Raw genomic sequence first — 27,425 nt, 5'->3', positions numbered from 1 at the left:
AGGGGGGAGGGGGAGTCTTTCACCTGACTCCATAGAGATCTTTAATAATTTTCAATTTACCTTTCTTCTACTGCCACCCTTTTTTGATACATAAAACCAATAAGCGGTGGTCCTGAAGTTGATTCCGACTCACAGTGAGCGTACGCGTGTCAGAGGAGAACCGTGCACCACAGGGTTTTCAATGGCTGGTTTTTTGTGGGGGGTTTGAAGCAGACTACCAAGCCTTTCCCCTGATGCTCTTATGGGTGAATTCAACCCTCCAACCTTTGGGTTATTAGTAGCTGAGAGCACTGACTATTGGAATATGCCAGGGACTCCTTTTGATAGATTGACCACGTTAATAGCTCTATTCTTACCACCACCTCTTTACATCCTGAATACCAGCATCCACCTCTACATTTTACGAAAACTGAATTGTCACAGGTCACCAGAGACTTCCTTGTGTCCAAAATCATGGTATTTCACTAATTTCTGGTATGTTCTAATTCAGTGGTTCTGAAGCTTCCTAATACCATGACCCTCTAATACAGTTCCTCGTGATGTGGTGACCCCCCAACCATAAAACTATTTTCGTTGCTACTTCATCACTGTAATTTTGTTATTGTTCTGAATCAGGTGACCACTGTGAGAGGGTCGTTGGTTGGGGGTCGAACGACCCACAGGTTGAGAACCGCCGTTCTAATTTCTCTGAGCTGTTTACTGATTTCTTGGGGCCACTCTGCTTCTGCAACATCCGGCTGCCATCTACTCTTCTTTCCTGGACTCTTGCTCCCAGAAATTAGTCCTTGGACCATTGTTTTTCTTTCTCTATGTAGATTCTAGTCACTGCCCCAGCCTCACCAATTACCTCTCAATGGAAGATTCTTCAGTTCTTCACTCTAGCTTTCCCTTCCCCTCTAGACCTGTTTCTCCACCCTCCTTTGCAAATCCTTACATGGCTTCGTCTCTAACAAAGTAACCTGTACACCTGGCTTGGCCCTTCATAATCTGTCCCCAGCCTTTTCTTCATTCTTACCTGCAATGTCTCACCCTCCTGGTTTGTTCATACCAACCTTTTTAAAAGATTCTGTGCTGTCTCGCCCACATGTTCCACATGGAATATGTTCCCCAGGGCCTCGTCTGGCTGAACTAACCATCTTTTAAGACTCAGCTCTTCTCCCATCTGTTTTCCGAAGCCTTGTGTCACCTTCTCTGAAGTCTTACTGCACTTGGACTCTACAAAAGTTAGAGTTAGGTTCAATTACAGATGACAGGAAACCCAACTAACAGTGACTCACTGCGCTGTCAAATAAAAAAAGTCTGGGATAAGCAATCTGAGTTGGGGGAGTGGCTTCATTACATTGCCAGGGATCCAGACTCCGTCCCTGCTATATACCTTCCACGTCTGAGCTCCTGATAGCTGCCCAAGCTCTAGCCATCGAGCCATGTCCCACTCAGCTCTAAGAACAAAGGGTGTAAGAGACAGAAGTCCCGAAGGGCAATGCAAATGATCGTTTAAGAGTATATTGTGGGAGCCGCTATATAACGCTTACATTTAATTTGTCAAGATTTAATGACTTGGCCATATTTAGCCTCAAGAAATGTTGGGAAAAGAATTCTTTATTCTGGGTAACCATATGCCCAACTGAAAACCAGATTCTATGACTAAGCAGATGGGAGAAGGCTGCTGGGCAGAGAGCTGGCACTCCGTCCCCCAGGTGTTTATTGCTGCAGTGCCCTGAACGGATGACTGCGTGGCATGCATAGAGGTGAAGGTTTGGGCGTGATATTGGCTGGAATTTAAACCTCACTCTGGCCTTCTTGTTAAACCTGGTGGATTGAACCACGTAACTATATCCTCTCCTAATAAAATCCACTAAAATGACACTAAATGAATGTGAAAGGGGAAAATTTTTAAAAAGCAGAAACCTGTAAGAAAAAAAAACAGGTCACACACAAGCCAGATTGCCCGGGGTAGCAAACAGAGATACAGGAGGCCCCAGGAAATATAAATTTCAGATAAGCCACAGGTCATATTTTTAGTGTAAGTATCTCAGGTAGTATTTGAGGCATACTTATACTGAAAAAAATAATTTGTTGTTTATCTGAAATTGAACTTTAACTAAACTGTATATTATCTAGCAACTACCCCGGCCATACACACACAAACACACACACACACACACACACACACACACACACACATGCATACACTAATCCCCATTGTTTTGTAATGTCTTCCCATTAAATGCAAACAGACAACCAAGAATCACAGGGCATTTCTCTCTGATATGAAAAACAGAGGTCAAAACAAGCAGATACAGAATTCAGAAGGAAAGGGGGGTACTACTCTTAAAATCCTCAGAGAGCTAAGATATTGCATCCATGAAACAAAAAGAAGATGCTCAGAAATGATCATGGGAACCACCAGAGAAGAAGAAAGAATTCCTGGAAATGTAAAATATGATTCCCAAAGTTAAAAACAAGCAGACAATGAAAGCATTGGGAAACAGAGTCAAAGGACAGAGCAGCTGAAGGCAGAGCACGCTGCTGCCATGTTCCATGACATACCTCTCCTTACTACCATATATACTCGTATAAGCTGGCTCTGCTGACATTCAGGTCTGCTTATACTCAAGTATATATGGTATTTCATTGGTTAACTAGGTGATTCCATTACTTTGATAAATACAAATTTTAATGATTTTAAAATATCTACCTAAGGGCTTCAAAATGTTTGTGTCAAATGGAATTAAAACATAATGGAATTTTTTCACAATGTCTTTGGCACCCCTGGTATCTAAAAGGGACCCTGGTGGCACAGTAGGCTGCACATGAGCTGCTAACCACAAGGTCAGCAGTTCGAACCCCCCAGTTGCTCCAGGGGAGAGAGATGAGACTGTCTACTCCTGTAAAGGTTCAAAGTCTCAGAAACCCAAAGGGATAGAAACCTAAAGTCTTGAGAATCCAAATCATAAAAATGACTACGTTTAAGCCTCCATCCTACAGGTCAGTATGTGTCAGAATCGACTTGCTGGCAGTTACTTAGAGGGTATCTAAAAAAATTAAAATTTTAGCAACTCTTCCACTAACTAGCTCTGTGTTATCAGACAAATTATTTACCTGTTGAAGCCTCTTTTCCTCATGTGTCAAATGGTGAAAATAATTGATATATTGTAACATATTGTGAAAATTAGCAATGCTTTATACAGCATTTAATAGAGCACCTGAAGTAAAGAACACATACATACATGGAAGCTCTTATCATGAACAGATTTCTTTAAATATTTTCAAAGTTTTATAAATACATTAGATATTCAGATGTGCATCTTATCACCCAAAGTAGATTACAAAATCACTTCTTTGTTGCATCGTTTTATAATTGGGAATATCTACACACTCTATTGCTTTATGCTTCATTTCTACTGCATGTTTGAGGACCCTTCTATTTCACCTAACTTTCCTGGTTTTCCAGCCTTTTCTGGCCTAATATTCCTTGATTTGGGATTTGTGCAATGATGATATCCTTTTAGTGGTTTTACTTCCTGTCCCATATATTTGCAGGATTTTGTTTCACGCACATCTTTTCTCAAAGTGGAAGTGTCCCCCAAGCCAACTCTCCAAGTAACTTCTCAGAAGGGCGAGAAAAAAAGCCCCAACAACTCAACACTTGCAGTCCATTTATCAAGCCCTGTGAGGGACGTGACAAATCCCCTGAGTGACCACTGGCACACAGTCAAAGAAGCTCGTTGTAACTCGTTTCCTCATTACTCTGCTCTTATCTTAATGCTACAGCCCCTGCTAATGTCTGCTGACCGCATCAAGAAGCTGGCTTGGTTTCGGGGGCTCTGAATAGTTGCTCACGCTCTAATCGAGACCTTCAGGAGGCTAATTTTGAATACTGGCCTGTCCACAGCTAGAATTAAGTGTTGCCGACTTTTTTGGCCAAAACAATGCCTAGGGTTAATGAAGGGGGAAACCAACTACCACCCATTGCCACAGAGATGATTTTATCCCAGAAATACCCAAGTGTGGACCTAACTGGAAGGGATTTCAGAAATTGTGCAATTCATTTTGCCTCCATCATTATGTAGAGCACAGGCTGAGAACCAAACAGTAAGGTAGCAGGGAAACCAGAATGTGCACCTCTTCGTTCAGGGTTCTCACCACCATCACCATCCTCCCTCCCCAATGGGAGACTCGGGAAATTGTTCCCACTTCGGATTTGGGATGTGATTCATGGCAAGATTTCCATTCCCGCCCTTTGACGTGGAGGTCAATTCTGATGACGACCTTTCTAGGTCGAGTCTTCATTGGTTTCCTGTGAGCTGGGTCCCTCTTGTCTTTTCCCAATGTAGAACCAAAGACCAGGATTGCATGCAGGTACTTTAGATTTGGAAGAGGCACTAGGAATCAGCAATGGGGCACTAGAGAAGAAGTGAAAGCTTCCCAGTCAGGGTCCATTCCCTAGTTGGTCACCACCATGGGCAATCAGGCTTGATGCTACAAAGCCTTCTGAGAAGTCATGCATTTACCATTGTCCCCCAGGTCCTCATTCTCCATTGGCCAACAAGATGTTGGCCACCTCCTACTTCTTGCCCATCATTGTGCATGACCCATCCACCTCCAGAAGGCATCAAAGAAGCAAGTGTTAGGGCGGAGAGTAAGTGATGCTCTGGACAGCCAAGGCAAGAGCTGGGGCTGTGGTTGTAGCATCAGCAGTGGCTGGTCACGGACAGGCCAAGAAGAGGGTGGGAGGCAGCACTGAGTTTCTAGAAGTCTGGTGCCTTGGTGGCAAAGTGGTTATGCATTGGATGACTAACTGCAAGGTCAGCAGTTTGACATCACCAGCCGTAGCAAGATGAGATGAGGAAGAAAGATGAGGCTTTCTACTCATGTCAAGAGTTAAAGTCTCAGCACCTCCATTTGTTGTACGTTGGAATCGACTCGATGGCAGTGCATTTGGTTTGGACTTCATGAAGCTTCCACTCTAGTGATGATTGCTGGGAGACACTATCATGCCTGACACAATGGTAGGCAATCCAGTTTCAAGACTCACTCTCAAATTAACTGCCATTGAGTCAATTCCGACTCATAATGACCTTATAGGGCAGGGTAGAACTGCCCCTGTCAGTTTTCCAGACTGTATAACTCTTTATGGGAGTAGAAAGCTTCATCTTTCTCCCTTGGAGCAGCTAGTGGTTTTGAACTGCTGACCTTACAATTAGCAACCTAACGTGCAAACCACTATTCCAGCTCCAGGAAGGTCTTGTATTATTGTTGGTTCTGCCGTTCTGACTACTCAATTCAAAAGGTGTGCCACAGTGGAGAACCAGGAAGGAGGGTCACTGCTTTCTTCTCCTAGACGGGGGAGCAAACAGACATGCTAGAAGCTTCCATGCCTCCTCTACAGGGGGTGATGACTAATTCCTAGGGTCAGGATTTTGTGCCATGCTCCTAAAAGGGAAAATGTTAGCTTTGAGGAAATGTGGGAAACTGTATTAAAATATATACAAAAACGTATCACTTTAATCTCACATTAGGTGTCCTCAGGAATCAGTGCTACAAATGGCATATGAAATAAGAATTGTCGAGATAAAACTAAAGAAAGAAAAGAAGGCACCCTTGGTGTGACAATCTAGGCATCGCCACCTACTTGTAAGGATTAATTATTCAGTCTCATCTTCCAAGTCACTGAAAACATTTTCTAGTGGCAGTTGAGTAATTTTTAAAAATTGAGTTCTGTGCCTGTCCCTGAGTCCTTGCCGTGCAGAAGGATTTGATCATTAAATAGTAATTCCACCATCCCCAGCAGGAATTAGAAGTACCTTAGCAGTGACCAGCCATGAGACTTCCAGAGAGATGCTCCATCTCTCTGCCCAGTGGGTCGGCAAACTGCGGCTCGAGAGCCGGGTGTGGCCCTTCCAGTGTGTATATGTGGCTCGGAAGTAAAATTGAAAATGTTAAAGGATGTTATTCAGCTAATGGTGCTTTCACTTGTTTATAAAACTATATTTATGGCTCTCGAATAATTTTTAAATTGCTGTGAGGGACAGGATGGGCTCATCTGTCTTAGAAGTTCACTGACCCCTTACCCAGAACAACCTCCTAGCATCTTTGGGGAAGTCAGTGGAGGTTACCGATTTGAAAGAGCTGTTAACTTCAATATCAGGAATATTCCATTGAAAAGCTTAATAAAATATGCACCAACCGAAGAACACTTGTTCAGAAGCTTCAGAGCTTCGTCTTATTGAAACTTTGGGGCTGAGGATATGACCTGGACAGAGAGAAAGCGAGAAGTCCAAGATTGCCAATGGTAACATCTTCAAGGGACACACAGGCCCTGTACCATTTGCCTGCATGTAAGCCAGGGCATGTGGCCTATGCAACTTCTATAGTTCACACTAAAAACAACTAACGTTTCCTGAGTGCTTAGTAGGAACAGATTCTCCCCCATTTAATACTGAAAGGTGTTAGAATACTGTTAGGATAGGTACCATTACTAACCTCAGAATGCAGGCAAGGAAACTGAGGTTTGAAAAGATCCAGAAAATTGTTCACAATGCTAAATGGTAAAGCTGGGATTTGAACCATGGAGAAGGACTCAAAAATGCTTTCAAATACTCTGACACTCTCTCTGCATTTATAGAACTGCCCGCTTTAAAATGGAAGCACATCCTGAAACCTTTCAGGCATCGGGGGCGGCAGTACCTGGAGCATACTCAGGTGTGAGACTCTGCCCACGCTCAGTAGGGGGCAGGCCAAATCCATGGAGCTAACTCCAGACCCCGCCAGGAGGATGGCACGTGGGGGGTTCGGGTTGCTTCGAGTCTGCGTGGTAGGCTGAGATACAAATAGAGGCTAGCGTGCAGTTGAGGAGCCTTGGTGGAAAAGTGGCTGTGTTGGGCTGCTCACTTGCAGAGTCAGTAGTTCAAATCCACCACCCACTCCATGGGAGAAAGTTGAGGCTTTCTGCTCCTGTAAAGAGTTACAGCCTCGGAAATCCTCCGGGACCGTGCTCCGCAGCCCTGTGGGGTCACTGTGAGTTGGAATTGACTCATGGGAGGGAGTCAATTTGAGTTTGTGTGTTGTTACGGAGTCCTGGGGGCCCTGTGAGGTAGGCATTGGGGCCGCTAACCTCAAGCCCGGCAGCTCAAACCCACCGGCCACTCAGAGGGAGAGACAGGACTTACGGTCTCAGAAAACGTTAGGAGCAATTCTGCTCTGTGCTGAAGGGTGGTGATGAATTGGAATTGACTAGATGGCAGTGGTGTGGTGGGGTTTGCAGTTGAGCAAAACTGGAGGCACCAGTGGCTTGGTAACCCTTTACCTTGAATACAGTCAAGGAGTTGCTATTGGGCAGCACGGAGGAATGCACACACAAATAGGTTCGCAACCACACCCAGCAACGTGTGGTTACATAACACGATACAAGTTACGTATACGTTAACTTGTGTGGTTGAGCCCTTAGCTGCTAACCAAAAGAGTTGTAGTTGCAACCCACCCAGATTTAACTGAATCAGTGGTTTCTTGGGGGCATGGCAGGAGAGGTTGGAGGGAAATGGGAAGCTAATAACAATGAGTACAAGAAAGAAGACAATGGGCTACGATCGATTGTGGTGATGATTGCACAACCCTTGCCTGAACTATTGAATTTATGATATGTGAATTATATGCCAATGAAACTTCATTTCAAATAGATTACGGCTTAGAAAACCTTCCAGGGCACTTCTGCTCTGTCACAAGAAGTCCCTATGCGTCAGGTTCGACCCAGCAGCACCCAAGAACAGCAGGCAAGTCCTGTTCTGTTGCACACATTGCCACACCTCCCTCCACCGCCACTGGAGCGGAAGTTCCAGGAAGGCAGTCACCTTGCCCTTTAGTTCTTGCTTCACCGCCACACACCCCACACCACCACACCACCCCCACCCCCACCACCCCCAAAAGCATAATGGCTTCTCAAAAATCATAACTTTTTCATTCTATCTTCTTGGATCAGCCTACATGGTGGAGACCATTATCCCCCTCAAACAGATGAGTGTTTCTGGACATAGAGAGGGTAAGTGATTTCCCCAGGATTATCAGGCTAGTCTGTACTGGTCTCTCCATGCCACGGTGCTCAGACCACTATTTAAATAGAGAATTACCTAGTAATTCAGATTGTATAAGTTCAGGTGAATGTTCAATGCTGTTGAGATTGATTTTCTAAATCAGTCCTATTAATCATCATATGGAAATGGTTCCATTTTCCTCTGGGCTCTACAAAGTTTCATCAGCAAGTGAGGGAAATGTTCAGCCTAATGATTTCTTTGGAACCCTGGTGGCATAGTGGATTAGGCATTTGGCTGCTAACTTCAAGGTCAGCAGTTCTAAACCACCAGCCACCCCATAGGAGAAAAATGAGACTTTCTACTCCCGTAAAGAGTTAGTCTCAGAAACCCACCGTGGAAGTTCTATTCTATCCTACAGTCAGTATGAGTCAGAAACAACTCAATGGCCATGAGATTGTTCTGAGTAATGGCTTCTTCGTTTTTGTCTGTCTTTCCAAAGGCATTCATCCAGTAAAGGGCATTTCTCAAAAGCACCCAATGAGGACAAAATATACTAAGTTATTTTATATCATTAGGAGTCATAGCTTACATACTTGAAAAAAATAGATGAATGTCTAGAACAATTTATTTCAAATGCAGTAGTAATGCAATGAATGTTTCAGAATTCACCAAAGGTTTATTAAGGTCCCACTGTGTGCCATGTTTTCAGTTACCACAGTCACCAGAAGTGGCCACCATGCTGGAAAAGAAGATGATAAACTAAAGAGTAGTAAAGCATTCATGACTGCTGGGGCTTACTCCCCCCCATCCTGAAAATCTAATAGAACCCGATGAATGAACTCCCTGACGGTATGCTGATGTCAGGACAATAGGCCCCTGGAGGAAGCATTTTTCAGTTTCCTGACACACTTCCAAACATATTGACATATACTCATCCTTAATCATATGGTTTGCGAACAGATAAAAAAAGTGAAACATTCATCCCCTAATACTCATTACTACCTTCTTCGTTTCAGCACAGGGCTAGCTCTTCAGGATGCCAGCGTTCCTCACGCTCAGGAGACAGTGCCAGGAGGAACAGGGTCCTCACAGGGGTGCAGCGCCCAGTAGGGAAGAGAGAAAGACAAGCGCCCTGCGGTCTGATGGTTGTTACAGCCAGAAGTGCAGGGAACAACTGGGCACGCTCAGTCTACCAACAGTATCAACAACTTCTGTGGCCAGGATGTTGGCTTAACTGGCTGACGGCTTGTTGGGCCATTAGGCTGTCTAATCTCCTACCATTTGGAACACGCAGGATGACTTTTGACTTCTCATTTCCCCCATTTGGCTGGAATTTTCCTCCTGCTGTCAGCAAACGCCCAGCATTTAAAAAAAAAATTCATTTCAGGCATTCTGAACTGGCTTTTGCATGTTCAGTGTTAGTCTAAAGCAGGGAGAAAATACACTTTCAAAATTAAATATATAACTTTTCTCCTTTAGTCACTATTACTAGATGACTATGTGCAGGTTGATTGTCCATTCCTCCCTAGATCTAGTCTGCCAGAGGCCTGCACGGATACTAAAGAATACTAAAACCAATCGACACTCACTGCCGTCAGTGACTCATAGCGACCCTACATGACAACATAGAACTGCTCCCCAGTGTTGATTCTGATGCCTAGTGACCACGGCGACCCTAGGGAAGAGTACAGAACCGCTCCCTAGGTTCCCAAGGCTGTCCATCTTTAGGGGAGCAGACAGCCTCATCTTTTACCCTTGAGACAGCTGGTGGGCTTGAACCACCAACCTGGCAGTTAACAGCCTAGCACTTAAACCACTGTGCCACCAGAGTTCCTTTCATTTAGGATACATTCTTCCCCAAATTTGCATTTGACAGGTAGGTGTGTGGTTTGCCTGCTGAGGGGACTGCAAGAACACTGAAAGAACAAATCGCTTCTGCCCCGGCAGCCCCCTTCCCACCTCGTACACATACCCATGTCTGCTTCTCTGTGCAAGAACATCACAAGGACGACTCGTCACCTGGCAGTAGCACTTTCCCAGCATTCATGGAGTTTTAGTGCATACAGAACAGTTAGATAAATAGATATTGATAAACAATGCGTGTGCATACCTGCAAGTTTAGCTGTATAAATTTACCCAAAAGATCCTGATTAAAATATATACAGGAAGATGATTTCTCCCGGTGCAAAAGAAAAAAAGGTGCCCTGCATATAAATTGAAAACTCCAAAGATCTTCAGTGTAGTAGTGGGTGACTGGAAACTGATCTTTAGAATTATTTTGGGAAGAACTTTTAGCAGTTCTGTTCAAATGATGCCTTTTTAAAGACTGCGATTTTTCTGAGTGGAACATATGCCAGAAGAACAGGATAAAAGCCTAATAAAAACATATCTGATTATAAATGAGATTTTTCCAGTAAGTTGCTTTTCACACGCTGAGTACTTGCCTTTGTCCTTGAAAAGCCAAAGAAGGTTCCAGCGATCTGCTTGGAAAGTTAATGATACAGTTCCTCCTGACAGAGCAGTCTGGATCCAGGAGGTATTGTGTAATTTGGTGAGCTTTCAAATGCTTGTTTTAGCAGTCGCTCATTTTTAATATGCTCCTAATTCCAATGTTTTGCAGGTGCTAATGCTCTGCACTGTCCACTCTATATACACATACACATTGTAGTAGTTATAGAATCTGTTGTCAATTTGAAAGGATTAAGAGTGAAGAGGTGGAGTTTCGCCTGTCACTCAGGCAGCAGCTTGATGACCTCATTTGGAGGTGCTAAGGAGATAAATAGCTCACTGGAGGCGGGACACAGGCTCACTCCCTTGGAGACTCTCTACTGACAAGGCTCCCTCCCTGTGAGACATTTCTGAGGGGAAGCCACAGGGACCTACCCTGATGCAGTCAGAGTTTTGGAGTTGAAGGAACCACGTGGAGACCCCTGCCACCGCTGAGATGCTTACAAAGCCACTGGGTCCACAGACTTCCAACCCACTGGCCTGTGCTCTTCCTGTATTTGGCGTCATTGCCCGTGCTTTGTGAGTCGGAAGAGAACTTTATAGATTGGTATCGGACATGTGGGCTAATATCGGACTTATGGACTTGATCTGGACTGGGCTGGGATGTTTCCCAACATTCAATTGCTCTTGCACATAAACCTCTTTCTAATACACATGAGTGTCTATGAATGTGTTTCGCTAGTCCACCCGGACTAACATACACATGTAGCTTCAAAAGGGAGAGATGCTCAGCTAAGCTGTCTCTCAAAACACAGTGACTTTGACATCACTGCTTGGTCATGATTATCCCTAAGGAAGTCAAGCCCATTCCTGTCAAGTTGATTTCAACTCACAGTGACCCTATAGGACAGGGTGGAACTGGCCCATACATTCCAAGGCTGTCACGGAAGCCAGTTGCAACATCTGCCCTTCATACAGATAGTCGGTTTGGACCGCCATCCTTTCCGTTGTCAGCTGAGTGCTTAATCACAGTGCTACTAGGGCTCTGTCATCACTAAAGAGAAGGGGGAATTCATCACCTAGAGCCATGAGCCACCAACCCCAGCTGGACTGCTAGAAGAGCTTCTTTGGCACATCCTCTTGTTCTCTGGTGTCTACCTGGTACTTAATACCTCCTGAGTAAAGTGGCCGGCAACACTATTATATCTCATGGGGGCTGTCATACATGACTCTCCATATACTTAAGATTCATGCTAGCCACAGTTTATGTAAAGGAAACAGCAGTCGAGATATCAAATGACATATTGTATTGGGCTTGATGCATTTGAATGATAGTGTTGACCAACAATATGGAAAGGACCATGGACTGCCAAGAGAATAAACCAATGTGTCTCAGAAGACCAGCTAGCATGCCCCTTGGAAGCAAGGATGGCTGGGCTTCATCTCACTTACTTTGGACATATTCTCAGGAGAGACTTGCCTCTGAAGAAGGCCATCATGCTCAGTATAGTGGAAGAACAGTGAAAAAGAGAAGACGGTCCTCAATGAGATGGTTTGGTGGGCTCAGACATAGCACTTGTGAGGGTGGCACAGGACTGGGAGTGTCTGGGTCTGTTGTACACATGACTCAGTGGCACCTCACAACAACTTCTCGGGGGCCAAAACTGAGAGTCTGGGGACCTGAAATAGACCAAGATCTGCCCCTAACTGACACACAGCCCTGACAAAATCACTACATAGTCTTCCTTCACTTGGAGTTTCTTCAACTTAAAAATGAAAGGATTGCAGCAGATATTTTCAAAGATCTCATACAACTCTAACGATGGAAAATTCAAAATGAAATGGATAAGAAGTGATTATCTGACCCGGCCACAAGTTCTGTTTACAGAGATCCCCAAAACCCATTGCTGATAAGTCACTTCTGACTCATACCAACCCTATGGACAGAGTAGAACTTCACTGTTGGGTAGGTGCCACCTCTTTCAAGCTACAGATGTTTCCATTAGCAGTGAACCATCTAACCACTGTGCCTCCAGAGGTCCTAGATTCACATTTTATACACACACACACACGTGTACACATGTGTACATATATATATGCACGCATGTAGTGCCGTGAGGGATAAGCTCACAAACCTATCATTTGCAGAGAAATGTGTACAACAATGTTCATATCTGCATGGTATATAACAGCCAAAAAATAGAAAATAATCTAAATTTTTCTGGAAATGCACAATTAAATGTGGAATGGTCATACGGGAGTTGTTGCATGATACCAACGGTTAATACCCTTGATTGCTAACTGCAAGGTTGGAGGTTCAAGTCCATCCAGAGAAGCCTTGGGAAAACGGCATGATGGTCTACCTCCAAGTAATTAGCCATTGAAAACCAGCAGTTTATTCTGTGACACATGGGATCACCCCTGTCTGGGCCGACAATGGCACATCGTCATTAAGGTCAAGGTTATAAAGATGGATGGAAGGGCACAGGTGGCATTCTTCATTATGATGACGAAATGGCCTTGAAGTCTATGTAGCACTAGGGGTGAACCTCATAGTAGCACTGAGTGAGGGAAGCAAGGTACTGGCAAATACTTAGGCTTTAACCATGCCAGTGATAGCAAGGTTTAAAACAAGCAAAATTCCACTGTGTATCACTTACTCAGTACGCTTCCGAGGCTAGATATGAAGATGGTTATACAGGATTTAGGAACCAGTCCTCTTTGGTGGGATGGAGGGAGGGAGACAAAAGCAGCAGAGAAGCCCAGGAGCCTCAACAAGCCGGGGTGGGCAGCTTCCTTCCTCAGCCGGGTGGCTCCTCTCAGTGCTTCATGCCCATGTGTCACCTTCACTAGGTATAAAAGGTGTCACTATGCACTGTGGGTCTTTGCATCCCATCATTCCAAAATCCACCTTGCAGCCCTAGGGACACGACTCAGCTACCTCCAGATCTTTCAAAGGCATGTGTTTCTGGGAACTTGGAAAGAACAATCTTCAAGGCAGCCTGCTTTACAGTTGAAAGCATCTGTTTGGATATGTATGTGATGGTAGAGATCACCAGGTGTGTGAAGTACATAGTTCCACTGGCGACGAGCTGTGTCCCATGTTTGTCCTCACACGGCTGTGGCGTGTCGGAAGTCTCCTCTGATCTTCTGAGTGCACAGGCAAATCTTGGGGCCTCAGACCCCAGATCGTACCTATCACGAAATACCTACCCTCCCGTGGAGTGGAGGAAAAGTCAAATAAGTATACTGCTCTGTGCTGTGCCCTATGGGGGGAAATGCCCGCCCTTTTCTATAACTACTGGATCCTCCTTTTCATCTGGGCACAGTGGCACCTGGCACTGCCAATGGGAGACAAAGCCTGTGGCACGTTGATTTGGAGCTCTGTGGCTAAGATACTTTCACACCAGCAACTCGAACTGTTACAAATTTCAGCACAGAGAAAGTTATTCTTGTGGCAGTATCCGAGGGTCACGTCATAGATTTGCAGAAGAAGAAGAACAACAACAACAACAAGGAGCAACAGCAGCAGCTGTTCTCTTCATTGAGTTAGCCACATGGGTGATAGGCCTCTCTGGCTCAAAGACGTGATACCACATGTATTCAAAATGGTCTCAGCAGATACAAGAATCGGTGGAAGAAGCATCTGACTCTGAATGGGAATTGTGCTGGATGTTCTATGACTTGTTAACTATCAAGTTAGAAACTTGTCAAGGATCCCATAAGGCTTTCCAAGAGTGGATGCTTTGTTATTTCCTCGTCGCAATCTTTCCATAGGGCAACGGTCAAGACCTCAAACAATAAGAATGTGTCAGTGGCTGAAACGTTCTTTTTAAAAACAAATAGCTTTCTGACAAAAAGAACGAGACAGAAGAAATGAATTCTGTTCCGAAACGTAACAAACCTTTATTGAGCTTCGATACCAGGCTGTCAGTGCTGGGATTCATCTGTGAACCAAACAGACAGGCCCCTGTCCTCATGGAGTTTGCAGTCTAGTGATTTCTTCCAGTGACTCACAGGATTACACATAGGACGACAGGGACAATGATCACATCAGCCCCTGCAGGACGCCTTCCGTGAGCCTTGTGGCCCTCCAAACTAAGCTAAGTGCCACCCTCGGGGCTCCTGGGACCCCTGGGCACACCCGATGCAGTGATTAAGACTGTGTTGGCATTCCAGCTTTGCCGCCTCCCACCTGTGAAATTTTGTGCCAGGTACTCAGCTTCTCTACTGGGCAGTCCTGGTGGCAGAATGGTTACATGCTGGGCTGAAAAGCGCAAGGTCAGCAATTCAAAGTCACTGGCTGCTCTGCAGGAGAGAGACAAGCCTTTCTACTCCCTTAGAGACGTACAGTCTGAGAAACCCCCAAGGGGCAGTTCTACTATGACCAATAGGGTCGCTGTGAGTCAGAATTGACTGGATGGGATGGGGTACAGTGAGACTACACTGAGTAACTGCTGGGTGGCAGACACTCTGCTTGATGTAATTCATGTGTTATGAAGAGATCTAATTATGATTATCCTTTTACTGGTAGGAAAACTAGAACCCCTCTAAGAGTAAGTAACCTACCCAAGACTCACAGCACACCTGCCAGGTACACTCATAAATAGGAGTCCCCTCAGAGCCAAGACTAGGCTTAGACAAGAAGGGAGTCATGGCTGTCCAGGGTCAGGCCTGCCTTTATGGAAAATGTCGGTGTCTTGTTTATTATGGATTTTTCACATTCATTTTCATTTTCTAAATGCCACATCACAGTGTGATTTATACCTCGAAGTCCGGTTTTGGGGCCGCCCTTAAGTTCTGTCCCTGTGGCGAGGGGCCCCTTGCCTTCCCTGTTGCAGAATTGTCCACACTATCATCAGTGCCACAGCTGAAGGTTGATATGTTTATCACACCGATCTGTTGGTTGCTCCTGCTAAATTCTGAAGGGTTTAAAAGTAGCACCACGTCTTGTGTCCGTAAAGCCTAGTACAAAGTTGGCACATAAAATGTGTTCAAGAAATACCAAACCTTCTCCATCTGTGATTATTTTTTTAAAAGATGAATTTTCATTCAGTAAGATCCGAGAACTAGGGGACCTCCTCCATTTCCACGTGGTCCAATTAGTCTATCATGTATTATTGCTGCTAGTCACACTGTTACCATTATTTACATAAGAAGGGAATACTTTAAAGTGGTGAGAACCCAGGTGATCTATGTCTCTTTAAAACTCTTCTTTAGAAAGCTGATGGTGCCTGGCTATTAAAAGATATAGCATCTGGGGTCTTAAAGGCTTAAAGTTAACCAAGCAGCCATCTAGCAGAGAAGCAACGAGCCCACATGGAAGAAACACTCCAGCCTGTGCAATCATGAGGTGTGAGTGGGATCAGGTAACAGGCATCAAAGGACCCCAAACAAACAAATATATTAAAGCAAATGATGGGGGTCGTAGAGGAGACCCAAAGCCCATCTGTAGACAATTGGACATCCCCTCACATAAGAGTCACAAGGAGGGAACAGGTCAGCCAGGGTGCAATATAGCACCGACAGAACACACAACATTCATCTAGTTCTTTAATGCTTCCTCCCCCACCCCCACTATCATGACCCCAGTTCTACCTTACAAATCCGGCTAGACTGGAGCTTGTACACTGGTCCAGATAAGAGTGCTCAACACACGGAATCCAGGACAGATAACCCCCTCAGGAACAGTAATATGAGTAGTGATACCATGAGGGTGGGGGGAAGTTAGGGAAGCAAGGGGGGAAATGGGGAGTCATCTACCATGATCAATGTATAACCCACCCACCCCGGGGTGGGGGGTGGGGGAGAAAACAACAGAAATGTTGGCGAAGGGAGACAGTGGGTGGTGTAAGATATGAAAATAATAGTAATTTATAATTAGGGGCCCATGAGGGAGTGGGGGGAGAGAAAAAAAGAGGAGCTAATACCAAGGACTCAAGTAGAAAGAAACTGTTTTGAAAATGATGGCAACATATGTACAAATGAGTTTGCTTTTGAATGGATTGTTTTAAGAGCTGTAAGAACCCCCTATAAAATGATTTATTAACTAAAAAACCTCTTTAATTATTTGACTTCTTTTTTTTATGAGACATTAAAGGAGAGGTCATTGCCATTTTGATTTCCTTAAGAATGCCTTGCCGAGTTTCCCCTTACGTTGTTTCTGTTACGGTTAGAGTCCATCAGGTTGGTTTTCTCTCATAGCACCCTATATCCACTAAAACAAAGCACTGCCTGGTCCTGCACCATCTCACAGTTGTTCTAGCTGAGCCCACTGTAGCAGCCACCGTGTCAATCCCCTTCACTGAGGCTCTTCCTCTTTCTTTCACTGTCCCTCTGCTTTACAGGCATGCTGTCCTTTCCCAGAGATGCGTCTCTCCTTGTAGCATAGCCAAAGTCTCGCCACCCTCGCTTCTAAAGAACTCTCTGGTTGGACATCTTCCAAGACAGCTTGTTTGTTCTTCAGGCAGCCCCTGGTGCCCTCAGAATTCTTCAGCAGGACCCTAATTCAAGAACTGCAAATGCCTCAAACCTTCTCTGATCATCCTCACCCACTGTCCAACTGCCCCATGCACAGGAGGCCACTGAGAATACCTTGGTTTGGGTCAGGTGCACCTTAGTCCTCAAAGTGATAGCCTGGCTCTTCAACACTGGAAGGAGGGGTTGTGCAACAAGGGAGCCCGCAAAGAACATCATTCCTACCCCCTCCCTCACTGCCACCGAGTTGATTCCGGCTCATAATGACCCTGTATGACAGAGTAGACTTGCCCAGGTTTCCGAGACAGTAAATACTTACTGTCTCATCTTTCCCCTGCAGAGAGGCTGGTGGGTTAGAACCCTGACCTTGTGGTTAGCAGCTCAGTGGAGAGGGGTGTGTGGGTGTGTCTATGATTTAAAAAGTACAAACACTGTGCTAAATGCTTTATACATTGATTTCACTTCATACGATTACTCTGTGTCAGCAAATACAGTCCCTAGAAATGAGGAAGTGAGCCTCAGAGGGCTTAGGTAACTTCCCAGCGTTGCCCAGCAAGTAGGTGGCTGAGCCAAATGTCTGACGCCAGCAGTGTCTTTTTGAGCTTAAGCCCTGGGATGGAAACTTGGGTATTTTCTAAGGTGCGGGGGTGGGGGAGAAGACATGCATTTATTGTCAATTTACTCTCAGAAAATGTATCTTCTCTGGATCATCATCCAGCTGAGTTCTATGGTGAATGAAAAAAGAACCTTCTGGAATTGTTCCCACTGTCTATTTGCCCTTGCCCCCATTCCTTGACCTTCAGTGCTCGCCACAGAGGGCGGCCGGGCAGAGTCCTGCCTGCACCGCCACCTTGTTTCCTCTTGATGGCTCTCTAATCGGTTTGGTTGTAAATGCATTCAGAAAGGAATGTAGCCTTTTCCTGAAGTCTCAACGTTTTTTTTCTTGCTAATGATTGATTTTGTTAGAACTTTATCCTCCTGAGTTCAAATATTAGGTTACTTGGTTCAGGTGGCCCGATATTTTGCCCATAAATGTGGTTATGTCACCCCACAGACGCAGAAATCTCATTCCAGCTTTGTTTAGCCTTTTTCTGTCCTCATTGGATTTTTGTGCAGGAGGAGAACTGGATTCTTCGAACTTGTCAGTAAAGGTGAATATGATTGGAACATCAAAAACCATCGTGATATATTTCGGTAAGAAAAAGCCCTTATGTGTGTTTTTTGTTTTGGGTATTTTTTTTTCATTATTTGAAGATAGCACCCCACTTTTTTTACAGGGCCAAGTGTAGATGAGGGGCTCTTTAATGCAGCGAAACTTAGCTCAAGTTCTAGAGAGAAAAGAAAACGTACCTCAGAAAGCAAACCTTCCCGTATTTCGGTCTCCCTTCATAGATTCATTTTCAAAAACAGAAAGTGAAGTTCAGAGCAGTCAGCAAGCCATGCCTTCCCAGTTGTTGAGAACGGGCAAGAGCAAACCCGATGTGTATCTCACCGTCTCAACCCGCGAGAGCAGCCACTCCCGATGTCAGGCACCATCCCTTTCTGGAATCCCTCAGCCTTCCCCTATGCCTGTCTCAGTCAGCCCCGGGCCTCCCACTTGTTTAGGTCTTTGCTGAAGCTGCTAAGTATGACTGTCAACGTTTGTAAGGTCGGCGCTATGGGCTCCGTGTGTCCCCTCCAAGGAGCCCCGACGGTGTCATGGGGTTCATGTTGGGCTGCTAACCTCAAAGACTGCAATTCGAATCTACCAGTCATTCCTTGGGGGAAAGACGAGGCTTTCTGCTCCCGTTAAGACTGATAACCACGAAAACCAAAGGGTTGTTTATTTGCCTGTTTGGTGTCTCCTCCACAATCAGGCAGCCATTGGAATGAATTTTAATGAACTCAATAAACTTGAACCAACTGAAGAAGTTAAAGGATCAAGCAGATGAGATCTAAGTAATGATCCAAGTTAGGGTTCAGTAGGCAACTTGACAGCGGCATTGATTATGCTGTGGCTGGTCTATGAAAAAGGCACGGCAAAACCCAATGGATTACCCTTCAGTCTTGTCCCCTCGGGTAACCAAACCAACACTAAAACCAAACCCAGGGCTGTCAAGTTGATTGGACGCAAAGCAACACTTTGGGGTGTTAGCATTCCTATGTTCACCATCAGGGTCCCCACAGCACCGAATATGGGAAATAGCAGAGTGGAGGGCGGGGCCTCGGAGCATTGTGGTAAGCACAGAGCCCTGAAGCTTTTGCTCAACCTTGGGAACCCTACTTTCTCTCTCCATGTAAACTAGGAAGAACAGCCTCTACTTTGGGGGATTGTGCTCAGGATTTTCTGTTAGGACAGGGGACTTCAAAAAGCTCATGGAATACTGGAATTAAACTATCTTCGATTCCCCCCCACCTCAAAAAAAAATTTTTTTTAAGACCCCTTCATATTTACAGAGCACTTAGAACGGAAGCAGGCATACAGTAAGCACTGTCAAAGCGCTGGTTAGAGAAGGTCAAAGATGAATAATGGGCTAATGCGTCTCTCTTTGCACGGTGCTTGCCACAAGGATGTTTGCAATGGATGCTTCATGAACGCAGCCCGACTCTCCAGGTTGTGCTCTGAATGGCCTGGTTGTGCTCTGAATGGCCCATTGTGATCATCCACTTTGCCTGCCGCCCTAGAGGGACGTCCTGAGGAGGTTACACAAACCGTGCTACCGTCTACGCCTGCACTGCCATCTGGGCAGCAGACGTGTTTCCGAGGAGTTCAGATCTGGCGGGTGATGAAATGTAGCCCCGCACCTCAGGCCTGCCCCCTGACATTTGAACAACACACCTCTTTCTTCCAAAAGGAATTAGCTAAGATGCCGTCCCCGGCTCATGTCTTCGCTTCTCGGCAGCAGACCCTGCTGGCTTTAGTCTAAAGGAAGCAGAGTCCAGACAAAGAGGGTGCCTTATTCTGCCCCGCCCCCACTCCCTGCTCCTCAGATTGGAAGAACCCCAGCTACCTAGAATTTCTCACTGTTCTCCATGTTACCATCGCCGCGATGCAGTGCGAATTCTGGTGAGACACAATGGCAAGCCGCCCCTCGGAAGTCCATTTCAAATCACCCCTGAGTGTTCCTAGTGCTCAAATGAATGAAAGCCGTGGCGGAATACGTTTCTTCATCGTGCTTATGAAACATGGCTGTCGCTAGGTTGTAAACTGGAGGAAAACGGTGGCTCGTCCCTGTGAATCTGAGCTCTCTGGTGCAGATGGACATGAAGGCGCCCCTCCTCTTTTGGTACAGGGTTTCTGCCGTCCCCATCAATCAGTGTGGAGTCGGTAAATAGATTCATCAGCCAGGTACCTAGCATCTCATACACATCCCCTTGCTTCCGATAAAAGACAGAGACATGCATGCATGGTCCCTTATCAGTGATTTTAAACAGGGCTTGCCTAGCTCAGGTGGTGAGCAAACAGTGCCCTGCGTTCCTTGAGTGTCTGAGGACCAAACAAAAGGGCCCCTGGAAGATGTGTGACCGCTTTGTCTCCCCAGGCAGAGCCGCCCACAGGATGGAGATGCTGAACGTAGGGACTGTAAACAGTGCTGCCCCTTGTTGAGGGAAAGGAGATGTGAGCCAGCCGGCCTCGTTTTCATTTTATTTATTTATGTATCTGGGACAGGTTTGTTTAGGAATGCAACAAAAGATTATTCAGGCTGTTTTGTTTGGTTCTGTTTTTCAGATCAATGTTAATGACAGCCTGTGACCTTGGAGCCGTGACCAAACCGTGGGAGATCTCCAGACAGGCAAGTGGTGATTAATGACCGGGTTCAGCGGTGGAGGGACTGAGGGCTGGGGGAGGGGCAATATTCCCAGAGCCCCCACTCCCGGGCACTAAAACCCTAGTCAATTTGCATCAGTATTAACATGGTATAAAAAATAGCAGGAGGCTTGGGCAAGACATGGTTTATTGCACACTCCTTGTCTTGATCACACTGCCACTGAGCGGTAATATTTCTGTACTGGGTAGGATTTCTTTTTTTCTAAACGTATAAATCACATGGCACGTTGACCATTTCTAGAGGCAAGAATTTCAAAAAAGACTGTTTTGAAATAGGTAATCGTGTTTAAGCACAAGGTCCCAGTTTTCACATCTGAAAAAATAAAAACAAGAAGAAAGGTAAAAAGGTAACTATTTTTCTTTAAGAAGGCCCTATAGAGAGCAGAGGACTGTTTGCCGAAAGTGTGCAGTGTCCAGTTTAATTTGTACAAAAAAAAAAATCATGCCTTGACCACCCATTTGGAACTGTAGATAAACTGTGTTAGTTCTGTAGTAACTACAGTATACTAATAATATTTGGAAGTTCATAGCTCTTAAAGTTTTACGACATCTCTCGTGCAAGCCTTGTGGTTCAAAACAGTACCTTGGTATCTTAAGACGTGACATTGTAGGACAACTAGGACACATTTGTATAGCCATCAAAACTCTATGCTTATTGACTGTTTACTGGTTTATGGTTTATGGTTACATTATTTCATCTAAATCCTCCCAACCCCCATTTGAGGAAGGTATAATTATTGTGGTAGATTAAATAAAGGTTCCTAAAGATATTAAGTCCTGTTTTCTGGAATTTGTAAATGTGATTGTTTGAGGATAAGGAGACTTTACAGATGTGATTAAGTTAAGGATTTCTGACCTGAAAACGTATCCCCGATTATTCTGTCACTGACCCTATAGGACAGGGTAGAACTGCCCCTATAGGTTTCTGAGACTGTAATTCTTATGGGAGTAGAAAGCCTCATCTTTATTCCAAGAAGCAGCTGGTGATTTCGAACTGCTCACCTTGTGATTAGCAGCCCAAAGCACAACCCACTACACCATCAGGGTTCCTTCTAGATTACTCTGGCAAGCCCTAAATCCAATCACCATGTCTATATAAGAGAAAGAATTAAATATAGAGACGAGGAGAAAGCTCTGTAACACAAGGCAGGGGTAGGAGTGATGTGACCACAAACCAAGGCACGCAGGCAGCACCAAGAGCTGGCAAGGACTGGATTCTCTTCAAGAGCCTCCAGAGTGAGTGAGGACCTACTGGTACCTTGATTTTCACCCAGTGAAACTGATGTTGAACTTCTGGCCTCTAGAATTGTGAGATTAAAATTTCTGTTCTTTTAAGCCATTATTATTAGGTGCAATTGATATGAGGTTCAAACTCATAACTGTCCTATGTCCAGCAGCAGCATCCTCACCATTGTTACTATCCCTAAGCCCATTGCTGCAGTCACTGTGTCAGTCCATCTCATTGAGGGCCTTGCTCTTATTTACTGACCCAATACTTTACCAAGAATGATGTCCCCCTCCAGGGACTGGTCTCTCCTGGTATTATGTGCAAAGTACAGAAAATGAAGTCTTGCCATCCTCACGTCTAAGAAGCATTCTGGCTTTCCTCGTCCTAGACGGGTTTGTTGGCTTGTCTGCAGTCCATGGGCTGTTCAGTTGTCTTCACCAATCATTCAAATGCATCAGTTCAACTCCACTTGTCCCGTGCATATGAGTGATTGAAAATACGAGGGTTTAGGTCAAGAACATTTTCGTCCTCAAAGTGATATCTTTGCTTTTTAACACTTTTAAAGAGGTTGCTGGCAGCAGGCTTGCCCAGTGCAATATGCTGCTGATTTCTTACCTGCTGCTTCCATGACTGTCGATTGTGGAGCCAAGTAAGTGCCATCTTGACAACGTTAATCCTGTCTCCAATTATTATGATGCTGTGTGTTGGTCCAGTGACAAGGGCTTTTCTCTTCTTTACATTGGGTTGTAATCCACATGGAAGCCTGTAGCCTTTCATCTTCATCAGAAAGTGCTTCAAGTCTTCTTCGAATTCAGCAAGCAAGGCTATGCTATCTGCATATCACAGGTTGTTACGCCACCAAATTTATGGTAATTTGGGTCCACAGCCTCCCTCACTACCATCGAGTCATTCCAACAAGACAGAGTAGAACTGCCCCTGTCGGTTTCCAAGGCTATAAATCTTCATGGGTGCAAAAAGCCTCCTCTTTTTTCCTTGGAACAGCTGGTGCTTTTGAACTGCTGACCTTGTGGTTAGATGCCCATTAGGTCACTGTGATGCCTTTCCACAGCCTGGGCAACTAGGACAGTTACTAGTCCCCATTGCCTAAGTGGGGAATATGAAGTCTTAAAAGGATAAGTGCCCTGAATACCTCATACAGGTGGAACTAGGTATTCAGATCCTGGCAGATTAGCCCTAAAATCTTTATTTATTAACGCTATTCATAACAGCGTTCCATACTTTATTAGACAACGTGCATCAGTCCTCGCTTCTAAATGCTGTGACTGGATCAGCAGGCATCCTAAGTTCCAATAGCCTATGACAATAAATCACTCACACACGTGTGCACACAAGATTAGCTGGTGCTCTTATCTGCACGCTCAAGCAGCTGACATGGTAACCACTGCCGTTCATTGTGGCAGAGGCAGGAAGAGTCCCGGACAGTCTTGTCCTGGCAGTGGAATCCCCACCCCCAAACAATTCATTGGCCAGAATTTGTCACATGACCTCACCCAAGCACACATGAGAGAAAGGAAGCACAATGCTTCCGTGTGTCCACAAAGTAGCACGTCAGAGACTTCAGTCTGCCCTTCTGGTCGCCAAAACTGTGGTTTGTGCTCCTTCCTGCAGGCAAAATATACCCATCCTCCCCCAGAGAGACAGCCTAGGCATCAAGCCCCAAGTCCAGGATCTCTAAGTGATACATGCTACCCTGTACATCAGATCAAGAAGCAGGCTGAAACCTACACGCACTCACATGTAACGCCTGGCATATACTCAAAAGACAATACTCATTTGAACACTCTCAGTCAGAATGGGAAGAGATGGGTGCTAGTTGATGTCTGGTAGTCCATAAAACAAAACCCACTGCTGTGGGGTCAATGCCGACATATAAGGACCCTAGATTGGGTTTCCAAGCCTGTAACTCTTTTGGTACGGATGTAGCCTCCTCTTCGTCCCATGCAGCAGTTGGTGGGTTCACATTGCCGACTTTGAGGTCAGCAGCCCATGGTGTAACCCATTATGATACCACGGTGTCTCTGGAGACCATAGCGATTTCAGAACGCTGGTGGCATTCTTTGTGGGACCCTCGCCCGGACCCTGAGTCTTTAGAAAAGACTCTCCAATTCACGGTTCCAATTAGTCTCAGAAACCCACAGTGCCAGCTCTACCCTGTCCTGTAGGGTCTCTATGAGTTGGCATGACTGGATGGTAGTGAGAAGCAGCCTTAATGACATGTCAGTTGTGAGAAAGCGCTGGACTGCTAACCGTAAAGTAGACAGTTCGACCCACCAGCAGCTCCAAGTTGAGGCTGTCTGCTCTCATAAAGATTTACAGCCTCAGAAACCCTAGAGGATGGCTCTGAGTCAGAATCCACTGGATGGCAGTGGGAGGTTGCGCTCTGTCAGGGAACCCGTTCCTTTTCCATTAACTTCCATGACTTTATCTGAAAGTCAATCAGCTTTCTCAGCTTGCTTATACCACCTCCAGAAGGTTGAGGGCCCACGGCTGCTACTTTAAAGTTCTAAATAGTCACAGACGTGTAGTTTCTTTGACACTAGAATACTTTTAAACAATTAGTTAGCCTAAGTCTCTGATCCTAGTTGTTTCCATGTGCCAATACCACATTACAGTTCTTTTCTGTACAAACATCTTAGATTTTCCAGATTTCTTTGCTCCTATGCTGCTATATTAAGAAATACAGCAGCTATACCCATATTTCTGTCTCCTCTTATCATGACTAAATTCCTAGTACCTTGGGCTTAAACAAGCGTCATTGAGAAAGCGGCATAAACTCGGATCTCTAAGCCACGTTTGTCCAGTTGAAAAGGTTCACTGCATTCCACCTATCATTTCAGCATTTGAGACTATGAGTGAGCCAGACACTTGATTTGATTCTTGGTGCATGGCTGAGTGGTAATCAGCCGTTGTCATTCAAAGCATATCCCCATTTCCATTTTCACTGCTTGGTGTTGAGAAGTCGCTTTACCTTTCATCCCTGGAAGACCCTGACTTGTGACCTTCTCTGTTCCCTCTCAGTCCTAGTTGGAGATCTGACGTCCTCTTCTGAGCTCACCTCTTGTGACACCTAACAAGGTCGAATCAATAGCAACCATCGGGTGATACTGATGTTCTGGTTTCCGACCTCCTCTCCGACAATGACAAGTTCATTAGCAACATTGTTTGCTGTATGTTAGTGAGAATTGTACAGAACATTTTTTACTGTGTGATGTGGATCAACATCCTAACAGCTGCCCCACTCCTTCCTACCTGGCTCCTAAACAAGGCCACGTATTTATTTTATACACAGTTTTATTGGCACCTTCATCCACGTATCATACAATTCACTTGCTCAATCCTATCAAAAAGGGTGGTACAACCATGACGACATCAATTTTAGGATCTATTTTTCTCCGTTGTACCCACTGTTCTTAGTGTCATTTTTTTTTTTAATTGGAGAAGCCTTCAATTTTAGGTTTCTTCCTTCCCTCGGCCCCTGTCCCTTCCCTGCCCTCCCTGCCCTCCTTTTTCCCTCACTTCCCTTCCCAATAGCAGCACCTGCTTCCAGACCAGGGTTTGCACCCTTCAGGGCCAGGCCCGGAGCCCTGGGGGAAACAGAGCTCAGTTCCCAGTGCCTCACTGAAAGGTTGAATGCAGGCATGTAGTCCCTTGGTGGCTCCTTTGGGGAAAGGCCTGGCGAGCTCTTCCTGTGGGCAGCACAGCCTGGACAGCTGTGTGGGGCAGGAGCCCGCTGGGAGTTGAAAATGGACTCAGTGGCGCCCAACCACAGGAGACTGAGCCAGGACACCACAGAAACACAAATCTCAACTCTGACAGGAATACGTTTCATTCCGCAAGCAAAGGAGGCAAAGATTAGTACAATAAGAGGAGGGGTCTGTAGTCACAGGAAGAACATTCTGCCTGTAAAATCAACAACAGGCTCGGGGAGTTTGGGGGGAAAGTCGTTTTGGTTTATGGAAACTGGGAATAAAAAAGCAAAGGAAAACAAAAAACCCCAGGTGTCGGGGTGTGGGGTGAAAGGGTGATATCATTAGAGAGTAAGTCCAGAGGTTTGTGCTGAGGTCACCCTATTGTCTGTGAGGAGGCCATAAAGAGGGGAGAACCTCGGTGACATAGGGGGTTACCTGTTGGTCTGCTAACCACAGGTCAGCCGTTCAAAACCATCAGTCCCTCCTTGGGAGAAAGATGAGGCTTTCTGCTCCTGTAAAGATTTACAGCTTCAAAAACACACCAGGGCAGTTCTGCTCTGTCTTGTAGGGTTGCTCTGAGTTGCAGCCGCCTCAAGGACAGAGAGTTGGTTTTCAGTGTCTTGGTGCAAGCTGAAAGGGAGCCAAACTTCAGGGACTTGGGCAAAGACGGGAAGCTTAATCAAAATCTGGTTACCGATTGATCAATGGGGATAAGCAGTCCAGTTACTTATTAGAAGGCAAAGAATGGGAATGTGGACTCTGTGTGTGTGTCTCTGTGTGTGGTCCTGTCAAAGGCAGAGTCAGGGGCACTGGGAAGCTCATCTAGGTCACATGGGCAGGGTGGTGACTTGCAGGAAATCATATCCCTGAGCACAAAGGGAGGGGAATTTCTGTAACCTTGACTGTTTTCCGGTATCGCAGGATTCAAGTAAAATTAAAAATGATCAAGTAATAAATTCTGACATTTCGGTCGCATATGTCTTGCTTATATCTCAGTCCAGTGCAGGTTAGGCAGTTTTCTGTGAGAGCACGCCTCCAGGTGAGCTTTGATTTTCATTGCAGGGCGGCATGTTTGAAGTAGGTATTGTAAAGAATGGAAATGGTGGAGAGGGGTGTGCACAGGTTTCCACATCCTCTTTCCCCATGTAGGAAAGCCACCCAATCAGCAGAGTTTGGGAATAAACAGCTAAAAGGTGGGCAATGCTTCCAGGTATTCAGGGATATGGTCGGCTCGGAGTGCCCTCTGTGACCCAGACTGAAGGGGCTACGGAGAGGGAGCAGGTAGGGAAACAGAAGCGATGCTGAATGAGGAGTGCTGAGGGATGATGTACCAGGGCCTTCAGAAACCCCCCTCTCAAGAGGCTCAAGGAGCAGCAGCAGCCCACAGGGGGCCAGCAGAGCGACAGGGCAAAGCAATTAGAAAGCAAAAAAGTTTCTGTAATAATATTTTAGACCAACGTGGGAGGCCCAGCGGCTGCTAGCAGGCGGTCTTCTTGGTCACTGGTGTAAATGTTATTCTATTTTCAGGACACATAGTTTTACTGATAGTGTAGAGAATCAAAAGTTCAAGATTTCAGCCAAGTCATGTTTTTCCCCAAAGGTTTCCATCAGAAGCCCTTTCACAGCGCTTAACTGGAGAGCATGTTTGTGCTTATCTCCAGATTGAACAGGCTAAGATATATTTTTTAAATGTATTCACTTTAAGATTTCTTTTTTTTTTTTTT

The 27,425-nt window shown here is 45.4% G+C and overlaps 1 protein-coding gene across 1 annotated transcript in view; it reads left to right on the top strand.

The window, feature by feature from the left end:
- Nucleotides 1-27,425, top strand: part of PDE11A (phosphodiesterase 11A) — a 441,211-nt gene that overhangs the window by 365,921 nt on the left and 47,865 nt on the right. Inside the window, exons 15-17 of the mRNA XM_004701714.1 lie at nt 6,629-6,707; nt 18,072-18,149; nt 20,665-20,728. Coding sequence (XP_004701771.1) covers nt 6,629-6,707; nt 18,072-18,149; nt 20,665-20,728 — 221 coding nt within the window. The remainder of the gene's footprint in view (nt 1-6,628; nt 6,708-18,071; nt 18,150-20,664; nt 20,729-27,425) is intronic.

The sequence above is a fragment of the Echinops telfairi genome, unplaced genomic scaffold (genome assembly GCF_000313985.2).
Source record: "Echinops telfairi isolate 266 unplaced genomic scaffold, ASM31398v2 ScPeMD7_3;HRSCAF=10, whole genome shotgun sequence".
NCBI classification, from domain to species: domain Eukaryota; kingdom Metazoa; phylum Chordata; class Mammalia; order Afrosoricida; family Tenrecidae; genus Echinops; species Echinops telfairi.
This window is presented reverse-complemented; position numbering and strand designations above follow the sequence as displayed.